Below are 13,836 nucleotides of genomic sequence, written 5' to 3'. Positions count from 1 at the left end.
GGTCAGCACTTCTTCAGTTGGGTCAAGCTGACACTTGAATCTGTTATATAAGGTCCAGTAGCCAGGAAGGGAAAGTACTGTCTTTCAAAGTACTTGCCTCAGTTGAGGCTTCTACATAGTTTTTGGGAAAGGAGCAAAGCTCTAAACCTCTAGTAAGTAGGAATGCCCAATTTCATGAGACTAGAAGTTCAGGAGAATTGGGGGACCAGTTAGGTGAATTTGAAGCAAAGCTTGATTTTTTCTTTACTGTACTAAGAGAAAAGATTTATGAGAACTACTCTAGAGAATTAGTCTTTCTACCAAGACATGACACTAAAATTTTAATACTGAAATATAGGTACCACTAAGTCCAACTCTAGACAAATATTTACATTAAGCAGTATAATGCAGAATCAACATGACAATTATTGTTAATGGCAAAACATAATTACCACACCAACCTTAGGTTTATAGTGACTTTATACTCACCTGTAATGCCTTTCACTTCTTCTATCACATTATGCAGATCAACATTTCCATTTGCTACAAGTAAAAGTCCAAAAAATATATAATAATGGTATGACCTTAGGAAATATATATAAATTACTCATATGGGATAATAAAGTCAGCTAAATTAGGCTCACATCAAAATTTAAATGAACACTCCTTTAAATTTTGGGGTTTTGAAGATTTATGTCATATTAATAAAGTTTTCTGGAGATCATAAACTCTGGGCCTGAGAAAAGATACTCAACCCAGGCTTTTGGGGAGCCCTTCTGTTTTATAAGTATAATTATCAAGATTTCCTTGATGCTGACCTGATATTCCGGTACTGCCAAAGATCTGACAGGCCCTAATCAAGCCTGGAGCATTCAGTGAAGGCAGCATGTGGAGGTTAATATCTGAGATGAGTAAAATAATTAGCAGGAGATAACTAGAAGAAGGAGAAGGAGAAAGGGTTTTTAACAAGTAGGAGATAAATTAATACTGTGATACTTGAAGTATCTGGTTCCTAGGCCAGCTACACTGGCATCATGTGGCAACTTGTTAGAAATGTGAATTCTAGGGCCCCATCTCAGACCTACTGAATTAGAAACTCTGGGTATGTGGCCTAGGAATTTGTGGTTCATCAAGTCTGAGAAATTCTTATACACACTCAAGCTTGAGAACCACTATGATAAGCAAAATGGGTCTGGGATAGCATGCTATGTATGAGCAGTCTAGGATGGCTGGAAGATAAAATGCAAGGTGAAGAAAGAGAGATTAGGCCAGAGAGGCAGTTTGAGATTGAGAGTCTTTATAAACTGTCATAATGACATTAGCATTCACCTTTTGGGTTGTGGGAATAAATAAAGAGTTGTAAGAGGTGAGTGATATGGTCCCAATTTGATTTGATGCACCATTTTGCCAGGTAAATAGAGAATAACTTTGAAGGAGATAAGAATGTAGGTCGAAGGACTAATTAGGATGCTGTTGTTATCTCCAAACTAGAGATGAAAAGGGGCTAAGCTCAGGCAGCAAAGTCACATGTTGAGAGTCAAGGATAAATCTGAGAAATTCTGAGGATTGAAAAATTACTATGACTTATTGTATAATAGTGTATTCCAATAAGACTTAAGGAAAAGAAGTACCAGTCAAGTTATAAAGATAGATGATTGGGTTGATGATACTATAATAAATAAGGCACAGGCAGAAGTTAACTTATTAAGGAAGAAAATTTGCTTTGGGTTATTAAGATTAAAACATACTTCTAAGGGAACACCAAAATAAAGATGTCTGATGTGACAGGTTGGACCTAAAGATGAAGATGTGGGAGAATTCATTACACAGGGGTAATTAAAATTTTTTTCTGAGTTGCTATCATGGAAGTGGACAGTCTTTCATAGAATGTATAAAAGTGTAATGAATATTAAATTGATGAGGGAATCTTGAGAATTCAAGTGTTTAAGAGGCTGCTGAAAGAAGAGAAGGAGGTGAAGGAAACAGAGAAGGAAGAATAAAATAAGTATGAGAAAAATCCAGAGAGTGGTCCATATAGAAATGAGATAGAAGAGATGACAGTGGCTTTAAGAAGTAAGAATTCACCAAATAAGAAAGGTGCCACAGATATCAGATAAGATAACACCTGAATCACATCCATAGAATTAGATCACTGTTTAGCTAACTAAGTGGTAAGGACAGGGGACTGAGACAGAGTACAACGGATAGAGGAACAAATGACAGGTTAAACACATGGATTCTGTTGACTTCTTTATACTGATAACTCTCCCTAATGTTTTATTACTAATGTAGATCTATTAGTGCTAATGATCCTGCTAACCCCTCGAAATTCTGGGTATCCATAGGGAAAGATGATGCTGATTCTAGATTAATTTTAGGTTACTCTCACCTTAATATTGAGCTCTCCTCTAAGCTTTTAAGTATTTATCTGGCATCAATTATAATTATTCTTTAAGGATATCACATAGAAGGTAATGGGGAAAAAATGCCCTAAGAATATCTCTAGTGCTCACCATCAACTTGTAGCTTTTTTGACAATTTAGCAAGTTCTTCTTCTGTGAGCTTGACTCCCATATTTTCCAAACTCTCATGGAGATTATTGTTTTTAATCTTCCCCTCTTAGGACAGAGACAGTAAAGTAACATTTGAAAAGTCATATAATAGCAAAATAAGGAAAATATTTAAAAAGTGTTATTAGTATTAACTTTAATGACCACATAGTAAAACAAAAGAGATGATATGATTTTGTTATCATTTTATTTCAAAAAGGCTGAAACCCCAAACAAATGTGTCCACCTGAAGATCCAAATAGAAAGTCAATATAAGAGTCAGAATTATATTTCCTTTATCTATTCTTGGTGACAAGCATACATAGTAAAACAGTGTTAAGGGTCTTAAACAAGTAGAACCGCAGGCCACAACTTAATTCCTCTACACAAAAGGTAGGGTTATTTCTATTTACTGACTTGATATGTGAATTATCAGTGCAGTTGACCACTGCTCTTTAATAATGGTTAGTTGTTTTTTTTTTTGGTTGGGGTAAATTTTTCCTTTTGATAAGAAGTTGAAAAGAAACTAAGACTATACTGGACTTGCTGCTAAGAAAAATTGTATGTTAATAACAGACAGAATATAGTCATGCTAAAAGAATCATAAATGACAAATTATATAAAGATAAGATTTATACTTGAATGCTATGATGGAGAAGGCAATGGCAACCCATTCCAGTACTCTTGCCTGGAAAATCCCATGGACAGAGGAGCCTGGTAGGCTGCAGTCCATGAGGTCGCTAAGAGTTAGACACGACTGAATGACTTCACTTTCACTTTTCACTTTCATGCATTGGAGAAGGAAATGGCAACCCACTGCAGTGTTCTTGCCTGGAGAATCCCAGGGACGGGGGAGCTTGGTGGGCCGCTGTCTATGGGGTTGCACAGAATCGGACATGACTGAAGAGACTTAGGAGCAGTAGCAGCAGTAGCAGATATGTCTGAAGAACTCTGATAATATAAATCTACAGAATCTAGATAATATGCCTTAAAATTTTGTTTCTTACTTACTTTTGAGAGACTTCACACTCTTCATTAATCTATTATGATATAACTTTCCAGCAGCTGTAAGAAAAGCCATAATTCATGTAATTGTAAAATTAGTAAGATATAAAATAATATGAATTAAATAATTTCAGAAATAGAAAATTTAAAACTTTTTATCCATATGCAAAATCAATTATTTTTATATAATAGTAATGAGTAAGTCAAAAATATACTACGAAAGCAGTTCCATTTACAAGAGCATCAAAACAAGCAAAATGCTTAAGAATAAATTTAACAAAAGAAGTGCAAAACATATACTCTGAAAATTATGGAACACTGTAGAGAGAAATGAAAGAAGATATAAATAAATGAAAAGATATCCACATTCATGGATTGGAAGATCTAATACTGTGAGGATGACAATACTCCTCCAATTGATCTATAGATTCAATGCAATCTTGTCAAAATTCCAACTGGTTTGTTTGCAGAAATTGATGGTCTGATTCTAAAATGCATTCAGTGAAACAGGGACCCCCAAGTAGCCAAAATAATCTTGAAAAGGAAGAAAAACTTTTGGGGACTCACACTTTCAAATTTATAAAATACAAAGCTACAGTAATCAACACAGAAGGGTACTAGCGTAACGCTAAGTATATAGATCAAAGAAGTAGAACTGAAAGCCCTAAAATAAGTCCTTCAATATATGGTCAATTGGTTTTTGACAATGGTGAAAATAAGGAAAGAATAGTCTTTTCAACAAATAATGCTGGGAAAATGAAATATTCACATGCAAAAACAACATTCTTTTGGATCCCTACCTCAAACCATATACAAAAATTAACTCAAAATGTATCAAAGATGAAAATATAAGAGCTAAAACAATAAAACTTTTAGAAAAAATATGGGTATAAATTTTCTTGACTTTAGGAAATGGCGTTTTAGATATGACTCCCAAAGCAGAAGCAAAAAGATTTTAAAAACTGGACATCATCAACATTAAAAACTTTAGTGCATCAAAGGACAAAATCAACAAAGTGAAAAGACAATCCACAGAATGGGAAAAAATTTTTGTAAATTACATATTGGACAAGAGACTTATGTCTAGAATATATAAAGGATTTGTATCTAGAATATATAAAGAACTCGTACAATTCAACAATAACAATAACAAAAAAACCCCAATTTAAAAATGGACAAAGGATATGAATAGATTTTTCTCCAAAGGACATACACAAACACCAATATGAACAAGGAAAAGATGCTCAATATCATTAATCATCAGGGAAATGCAAATTCTAAGCAGAATAAGATACCACTTTACATCCACTGAGGGCTTCCCTGGTGGCTCAGAGGTTAAAGCGTCTGCCCACAATGCGGGAGACCTGGGTTCGGGAAGGTCCCCTGGAGAAGGAAATGGCAACCCACTCCAGTACTCTTGCTTGGAAAATCCCAGGGACGGGGGAGCCTGGTGGTCTGCCGTCTATGGGGTCACATAGAGTCGGACATGACTGAAACGACTTAGCAGCAGCAGCAGAGCGACTTTCACTCACTTTCTCAGTATAATAAACTTGTCTTTTCCAGTTAGGCCTACTATAATAAAACATTTGGTGTTCAGTCACTCAGTCATGTTGGACTCTTTGAGACCCCATGGACTGAAGCATGGACCATCCTTCACCATCTCCTGGAGAATGCTCAAATTTGTGTCCATTGAGTCAGTGATGCCATCAAACCATCTCTTCCTCGGTTGTCCCCTTTTCCTCCTCCCTTCTATCTTTCCCAGCATCAGGGAAGAGTTGACTCTTCACATAAGGTGATCAAAGTATTGGAGCTTCAGCTTCCGCATCAGTTCTTCCAATGAATATTCGGGATTAATTTCCTTTAGGATTGACTGGTTTGATCTTGCAGTCCAAGGACTCTCAAGAGTCTTCTCCAACACCCCAGCTTGAAAGCATCAATTCTTTGGTGCCCAGTCTTCTTTATGGTCATATCCATACATGACTACTGAAAAAACCATTGCTTTGACTATACAGACCTCTGTTGGCAAAGGAATGTCTCTGCTTTATAATATGCTGCCTAGGTTTGTCATAGCTTTTTTCCAAGGAGCAAGTCTTTTAATTTCATGGCTGCAGTCACTACCCACAGTGATTCTGGAGCCCAAGAAAATAAAGTCTGTCACTGTTTCCATTGTTTCCCCATCTATTTGCCATGAAGTGATGGGACCGGATGCCATGATCTTATTATTATTATGTTTTTGAATATTGAGTTTTAAGCCAGCTTTCTCACTCTCCTCCTTCATCTTCATCAAGAAGCTCTTTACTTCCTCTTTGCTTCCTGCCAAAAGGGTGGTGTCATCTACATATCTGAGGTTATTATAACAAAACATAAATATGTTTTTTTCCTTTTAATTCTGACTTTTACCTTTAATTTCTTTAAATGCTCTTTATCTCTATATTTTTCCTTCTTATAACATAAGCCCACAAGTGGCCTAAGTGATAACAATAGACATTTCTTAGCTCTGATGTCAATTTATACCTGAAGAGTCTCTTGGTTTGTAAAATAAACTCTAAATGACAGTGACAGTTTTTTTTTCTTAATTTTTTAAAATTTAAGTACAGTTGATTTTCAATGTTTCAGGTATACAGCAAAGTGATCAGTAATATACATATTGGGTTGGCCAAAATTTCATTCAGGTTTTCCCATAAGATGTTATATATATAATATTTTCTTTTTTAGATTTTTTCCATTATAGGCTATTATAAGATATTGAATATACTTTCCTGTGCTATACAGTATGTGCCAGTTGCTTATCTATTTTATATATAGTAGGGTATATCTGTTAATTCCAAATTTATCCCTCCCTGCCCTTTCTCCCCCTTTGGTAACCATAAGTTTGTTTTCTATGTCTGTGAGTGCATTTTTGTTTTGCAAATAGCTTCATTTGTAGCTTTTTGTTTTTAGATCCTATATATAAGAGATATCATATGATATTTGTCTTTCTCTGTCTGACTTATTCACTTAGTATGATAATCTCTAGGCCCATCCATGTTGCTTCAAGTGGCATTATTTCATTCTTTTTTATGGCTGAGTAATATTCCATTGTATATATATACACTATATCTTCTTTATCCATTTATCTGTTGATGGAATTTAGATTGTTTCCATATCTTGGCTACTGTAAATAATACTGCTATGAATACTAAGGTACATGTGTCTTTTTGAATTAGAATTTTCTCTGGATATATGCCAAGGAGTGGGATTGCTGGATCATATAGTAACTCAATTTTTGTTTTTGTTTGAAAGGAATCACCATACTATTCTCAACAGTGGCTGCACCAACTTACATTTCCACCAACATCCTCTCCAGCATTTATTATTTGTAGACTCTTTGATGATGGCCATTCTGACTGGTGTGAAGTGTTATGTCATTGTAGACACTGATAGTTTTAATATATAACTTGAATTTTAGTTTTTTAAAATGTTCTTTTATCATGTTTAATAAGAAATTAAAATTTTAACACAAATCCACAAAAATTCAAGCTCCCTGGAAGCCCCCACAGACATTTGTATGGCTCACCATCAGTTGGCAGTGTTTTCATTAGCTTTTCTAGTTCTTCACTTGCAAGCTCAATTCCAAGATTTTTAACAACATTTTTAACATCCTTAGACTCAATCTTCTCACCTTTAAAATAGATTGGATATATATATCATCATTTCATATGGCAGTAATTATTTCTAAGGAAGTTACTTTATGGTGATTAATTTTCAACTTGAGGACTGAAGTAAAAATAAAACATTTTTAACATTAGAATTGTCAAGTCAAATTTATTTCCTTAATATAAACAAAAGAGTTTCTCCTAAAATTAGAAAAGACCACTTCCATAAAATTTGATCAGTTAATAAAAAGGTGCTTATTCAAACAATATTTTAATTTTAAAAATAAGAATTATATAATGAATATAATGAAAATATTACCTTGATCATATTTAGATTTCATGCTTTAATTTGCCATGCCACTCTATACTAAGGTTATTAAACACTGGTGAAGTGAATTATATTATTGGCATAAACAACAGATTTATAGAATTTTAAAGCAAGGAAGAATATAGTAATTCATTATAAAAACTTGAATAATTTTATATCAATAATTAGGCATTAGAGGCGAATATGGGAAGACAGCAGAATTCATGTCAATAATAGAATACTGGGAAATATTAAGGAGAAAAGAGAATTTAATGTAGATAATTGGAATCTTAATTTTATAGTAACTTTCACTCACCTGTGAAATCTGTAACTTTATCCATAAGCGTTTCCAGAGAAACTTTCTTATCAACTACAGAGGAAGATCAAAATCACACTGACATATAATACATATAAATGTGCAAAATGTAAGAATAATTATCATAGTTACACCATGTGTTAGGCACCATCCTAATTGCTTTATATACTTAACAAAGATTTATTGAACACAGTTTCTAGATTATTATTTATCTTTTACTTTTTTAATCAGCAAAGAAGAAAATTCTAAATATGAAAACCATACAGTTGCAATGATGTAATTTTTGGCCTATAATATTTCAAACCTATTTGTTTTACTAAGGGGAAATGATTCAGATGTAAGTACATCTCAAGAATCAATATTCTTATATTCAAAATTTGCAAGATTCTACCATTAACAATGATACTGTAGAGAGCATAAAAGTTACCTATATTATACATATCAATGTATAGTGCTTTAATTTCTACTTTAACTTGATGCTCATAAATTCAAATGACATTCACTATACATCGGTCACTGACATGATATATCACCATACTTCTCTTCTCCTTTCTTCCTACAGAAACTATAATTTCTCCCATTATATATACTGAATAGTTTTAAACTAAACTTTCTTCATGGTAACTACCATATCTGATAACATACTTACCATCAGCATGTATATTTTGAGTCAGATCTTTAAGTTCTGAATCTGCAAGTTTGATTTCCAGATTGTTTAGAATGGTGTCCAGGTTCTTGATATTAACTTTCCCACCTAAAAAAAGTAACAGAAGACCATAAAGAGTATTAAATGATTCCAAAAGAAAAGTTTCTTTAACTTTTTTGATACCATATACCCCATTGTGAATTGAGCAGTATATCATTACACATAAAGTTTATACAGTATTTTAGGCAGGTTATGTACCCACTAAAAGCCTATTCAAAAGTTCCCTCAATGCCTACTAACCTAAGGTTAAGGATATTTGCTCTGAAGTGAAAAATACAAATTAACTAATGTTCAACAATTCTAGCACAGAGACCAAAATTTTTTTTTTGGGGGGGGGGGTTGTTTTATTTTTTATTTTTTAATTTTTTAATTTTTTAATTTTTTTTAATTTTATTTTTTTATTTTTTAAATTTTAAAATATTTAATTTTTACATGCATTCCCAAACATGAACCCCCCTCCCACCTCCCTCCCCATAACATCTTTCTGGGTCATCCCCATGCACCAGCCCCAAGCATGCTGCATCCCGCGTCAGACACAGACTGGCGATTCAATTCACATGATAGTATACATGTTAGAATGTCATTCTCCCAAATCATCCCACCCTCTCCCTCTCCCTCTGAGTCCAAAAGTCCGTTATACACATCTGTGTCTCTTTCCCTGTCTTGCATACAGGGTCGTCATTGCCATCTTCCTAAATTCCATATATATGTGTTAGTATACTGTATTGGTGTTTTTCTTTCTGGCTTACTTCACTCTGTATAATCGGCTCCAGGTTCATCCATCTCATCAGAACTGATTCAAATGAATTCTTTTTAACGGCTGAGTAATACTCCATTGTGTGTATGTACCACAGCTTTCTTATCCATTCATCTGCTGATGGACATCTAGGTTGTTTCCATGTCCTGGCTATTATAAACAGTGCTGCGATGAACATTGGGGTACATGTGTCTCTTTAAACCTTCAAGGATGTAAACTATGAAGTTCGAATTAAGGACATTTCTTGGTTACCAGTGAGGAGAGGGAAAAGAAGAGGGATAATTTGGGGGTAAGGGGCTAAGAGTTAGAAACCACTATGTATAGAATAAGCAAGCTACAAGGAAATATTGTACATCACAGGAAATATGGCTAGTATTTTATAATAACTCTGTGGTGGTTTAATCACTAAGTCATGTCCAACTCTTGAGACTCCATAGACTGGAGCTGCCAGGCTCCTTTGTCCATGAGATATTCCAGGCAAGAATACTGGAGTGGGTAGCTCTTTCGTTCTCCAGGGGATCTTCCCAACAATGCAGGCAGATTCCTTACTGATTGAGCTATGAGGGAAGCCCAATAATAACCCTAAATGAATATAACTTTAAAAAATTGTGTGTCATTATGTTGTATACCTAAAACATATAAAACTGTACATCAACTATACCTTATTAAAAAAAAAGAAAACAAGTCCACTTCTTCTGCAACTTGTCTTGGGGACTAGTCTATACAACATAAAGTTTCAAAAGGAGTTCAATAAATGCTCAGGGAATTCTGGTTCTGGGGGCTAACATTCTTTACTTCAAAACATATGTAATCTAACCTTTGATGAATGAAATCTCCATTTAGTTTCTTTCTTTTTTTTTTTTTTTGGCATCTTACTAAATTCCCTGAATCACTGCTATTTTTTTGCTATACAAACTTGAAATGTGGTATTTCTTTTCCCCCAAAGTTTGGAAAGTCACAAGAGAATATGGGACTTCTAAGACAGAACATGAGATTAATCTGCAAAATATAGACTGAATGCTAAAAAACTACAAATTTGTAATTAGTATACATGACAGATGGTGGCATTTGTAAATTCAGCATCTTGGAAAAAGAATACTACGGGGATCTCATGTTCATTTGTGTTCTCATTATGTTTCTCAGTTCAGTTAAGTCGCTCATTCGTGTCCGACTCTTTGCATCCCCATGGACCTCAGCACACCAGGCTTCCCTGTCCATCAACAACTCCTGGAGTTTACCCAAACTCATGTCCATTGAATTGGTGGTACCATCCAACCATCTCATCCTCTGTCGTACCCTTTTCCTCCCACCTTCAATTTGTCCCAGCATCAGAGTCTTTTCAAATGAGTCAGCTCTTTGCATCAGGTGACCAAAGTACTGGAGTTTCAGCTTCAACATCAGTCCTTCCAATGAACACCCAGGACTGATCTCCTTTAGGATGGACTGGTTGGATCTCCTTGCAGTCCAAGGGACTCTCAAGAGTCTCCTTCAACACGACAGTTCAAAAGCATCAATTCTTAGGTGCTCAGCTTTCTTTATAGTCTAACTCTCACATCCATACATGACTACTGGAAAAACCATAGCCTTGACTAGTCAGACCTTTGTTGGCAAAGTAATGTCTCTGCTTTTTAATATGCTGTCTAGGTTGGCCATAACTTTCCTTCCAAGGAGCAAGCGTCTTTTAATTTTATGGCTGCAATCACCATCTGCAGTGATTTTGGAGCCCCCAAAATAGTCTGACACTGTTTCCACTGTTTCCCCATCCACTTGCCATGAAATGATGGGACCAGATGCCATGATCTTAGTTTTCTGAAAGTTGAGTTTTAAGCCAACTTTTTCACTCTCCTCTTTCACTTTCATCAAGAGGCTCTTTAGTTCTTCTTCACTTTCTGTCATAAGGGTGATGTCATCTGCATATCTGAGGTTATTGATATTTTTCCTAGCAATCTTGATTCCAGCTTGTGCTTCCTCCAGTCCAGAGTTTCTCATGATGTACTCTGCATATAAGGTAAATAAACAGGGTGACAATATACAGCCTTGATGTACTTCTTTTCCTATTTGGAACCAGTCTGTTGTTCCATGTCCAGTTCTAACTGTTGCTTCCTGGCCTGCATACAGATTTCTCAAAAGGCAGGTCAGGTGGTCTGGAATTCCCATCTCTTTCAGAATTTTCCACAGTTTATTCTGATCCACACAGTCAAAGTCAATAGAGCAGAAGTAGATGTTTTTCTGGAACTCTCTTGCTTTTTCTATGATCCAGCAGATGTTGGCAATTTGATCTCTGGTTCCTTTGCCTTTTCTAAAACCAGCTTGAACATCTGGAAGTTCATGGTTCATATACTGTTGAAGTCTGGCTTGGACAACTTTGAGCATTACTTTACTAATGTGTGAGATGAGTGCAATTGTACGGTAGTTTGAGCATTCTTTGGCATTGCCTTTCTTTGGGATTGGAATGAAAACTGACCTTTTCCAGTCCTATTGCCTCTGCTGAGTTTTCCAAATTTGCTGGCATATTGAGTGCAGCACTTTCACAGCATCATCTTTCAGGATTTGAAATAGCTCCACTGGAATGCCATCACCTCCACTAGCTTTGTTTGTAGTGATGCTTCCTAAGGCCCACTTGACTTTACATTCCAGGATGTTTGGCTCTAGGTGAGTCATCACACTATCGTGATTATCTGGGTTGTGACGATCTTTTTTGCACAGTTCTTTTGTTCATTCTTGCCATCTCTTCTTAATGTCTTCTGCTTCTGTTAGGTCCATACCATTTCTGTCTGTTATTGAGCCCATGTTTGCATGAAATGTTCCCTTGGTATCTCTAATTTTCTTGAAGAGATCTCTAGTCTTTCCCATTCTGTGGAAAAAGACTTCTCCTCTATTTCTTTGCACTGATCACTGAAGAAGGCTTTCTTATCTCTCCTTGCTATTCTTTGGAACTTTGCATTCAAATGGGTATATCGTTCCTTTTTTCCTTTGCCTTTCACTTCTTCTCAAGCTATTTGTAAGGCCTTCTTAGACAGCCATTTTGCTGTTTTGCATTTCTTTTTCTTGGGGATGGTCTTGATTCCTGTCTCCTCTACAATGTCATGAACCTCCATCCATAGTTCATCAGGCACTCTATCTATCAGATCTAGTCCTTTAAATCTATTTTTCACTTCCACTGTATAATTGTAAGGGATTTGATTTAGGTCATACCTGAATGGTCTAGTGACTTGCCCTACTTTCATCACTTTGAGTCTGAATTTGGCAATAAGGAGTTCATGATCTGAACCACAGTCAGCTTCTGGTCTTGTTTTTGCTGACTGTATAGAGCTTCTCCATCTTTGGCTGCAAATAATATAAACAATCTGATTTTGGTGTTGACCATCTGATGATGTCCCTGTGTAGAGTCTTCTCTTGTGTTGTTGGAAGAGGGTATTTGCTATGACCAGTGCGTTCTCTTGGCAAAACTCCATTAGCCTTTGCCCTGTTTTATTCTGTACTTCAAGGCCAAATTTGCCTGTTACTCCAGGTGTTTCTTGACTTCTTACTTTTGCATTCCAGTCCCCTATAATGAAAAGGACATCTTTTTGGGGTGTTAGTTCTAAAAGGTCTTGTAGGTCTTTATAGAACCATTCAACTTCAGTTTCTTCAGCGTTACTGGTTGGGGCATAGACTCGGATTACCATGATATTGAATGGTTTTCCTTGGAAATGAACAGAAATCATTCTGTAATTTTTGAGATTGCATCCAAGTACTGCATTTCAGACTCTTTTGTTGACTATGATGGCTACTTCATTTCTTCTATGAGATTCTTGCCCACAGTAGTAGATGTAATGATCATCTGAGTTAAATTCACCCATTCCAATCCATTTTAATTTGCTGATTCCTAGAATGTCAACGTTCACTCTTGCCATCTCCTGTTTGACCACTTCCAATTTGCCTTGATTCATGGACCTAACATTCCAGGTTCCTATGCAATATTGCTGTTTACAGCATCGGACCTTGCTTCCATCACCAGTCACATCCACGACTGGGTGTTGTGTTTGGTTTGGCTCCATCTCTTCATTCTTTCTGGAGTTATTTCTCCACTGATCTCCAGTAGCATATTGGGCACCTACCGACCTGGGGAGTTCATCTTTTAGTGTCTATCTTTTTGCCTTTTCATACTGTTCATGGGGTTCTCAAGGCAAGAATACTGAAGTGGTTTACCATTCCCTTCCCTAGTGGACCACATTTTGTCAGAACTCTCCACCATGACCCATCCGTCTTGGGTGGCCCTACATGGCATGGCTCATAGTTTCATTGAGTTAACCAAGACTGTGGTCCATGCGATTAGATTGGTTAGTTTTCTGTGATTGTGGATTTCAGTCTGTCTGCCCTCTTATGGAGAAGGATAAGAGGCTTATGGAAGCTTCCCTATGGGAGAGACTAACTGAGAGGGAAATTGGGTCTTGTTTTGATGGGTGGGGCCATGTTCAGTAAATCTTTAATCCAATTTTCTGTTGGTGGGTGGAGCTGTATTCCTTCTCTGCTTTTTCAGTTCAGTTCAGTTCAGTCGCTCAGTCGTGTCCAACTCTTTGTGACCCCGTGAATTGCACAA

At 36.0% G+C, this 13,836-nt stretch overlaps 1 protein-coding gene across 1 annotated transcript in view; it reads right to left on the bottom strand.

Moving 5' to 3' along the window:
• Nucleotides 1–13,836, bottom strand: part of EFCAB3 (EF-hand calcium binding domain 3) — a 493,997-nt gene that overhangs the window by 228,754 nt on the left and 251,407 nt on the right. The window contains exons 48-53 of the mRNA XM_069541641.1: nt 8,441–8,545; nt 7,792–7,845; nt 7,090–7,194; nt 3,540–3,593; nt 2,493–2,597; nt 469–522 (exon numbers count right to left, since the gene is read on the bottom strand). Of these exons, the coding sequence (XP_069397742.1) occupies nt 469–522; nt 2,493–2,597; nt 3,540–3,593; nt 7,090–7,194; nt 7,792–7,845; nt 8,441–8,545 (477 nt within the window). The remainder of the gene's footprint in view (nt 1–468; nt 523–2,492; nt 2,598–3,539; nt 3,594–7,089; nt 7,195–7,791; nt 7,846–8,440; nt 8,546–13,836) is intronic.

The sequence above is a fragment of the Ovis canadensis genome, chromosome 11 (genome assembly GCF_042477335.2).
Source record: "Ovis canadensis isolate MfBH-ARS-UI-01 breed Bighorn chromosome 11, ARS-UI_OviCan_v2, whole genome shotgun sequence".
NCBI classification, from domain to species: domain Eukaryota; kingdom Metazoa; phylum Chordata; class Mammalia; order Artiodactyla; family Bovidae; genus Ovis; species Ovis canadensis.
The sequence above is the reverse complement of the archived record's forward strand: the minus strand, read 5'-3'. Positions and strand labels throughout refer to the sequence as shown.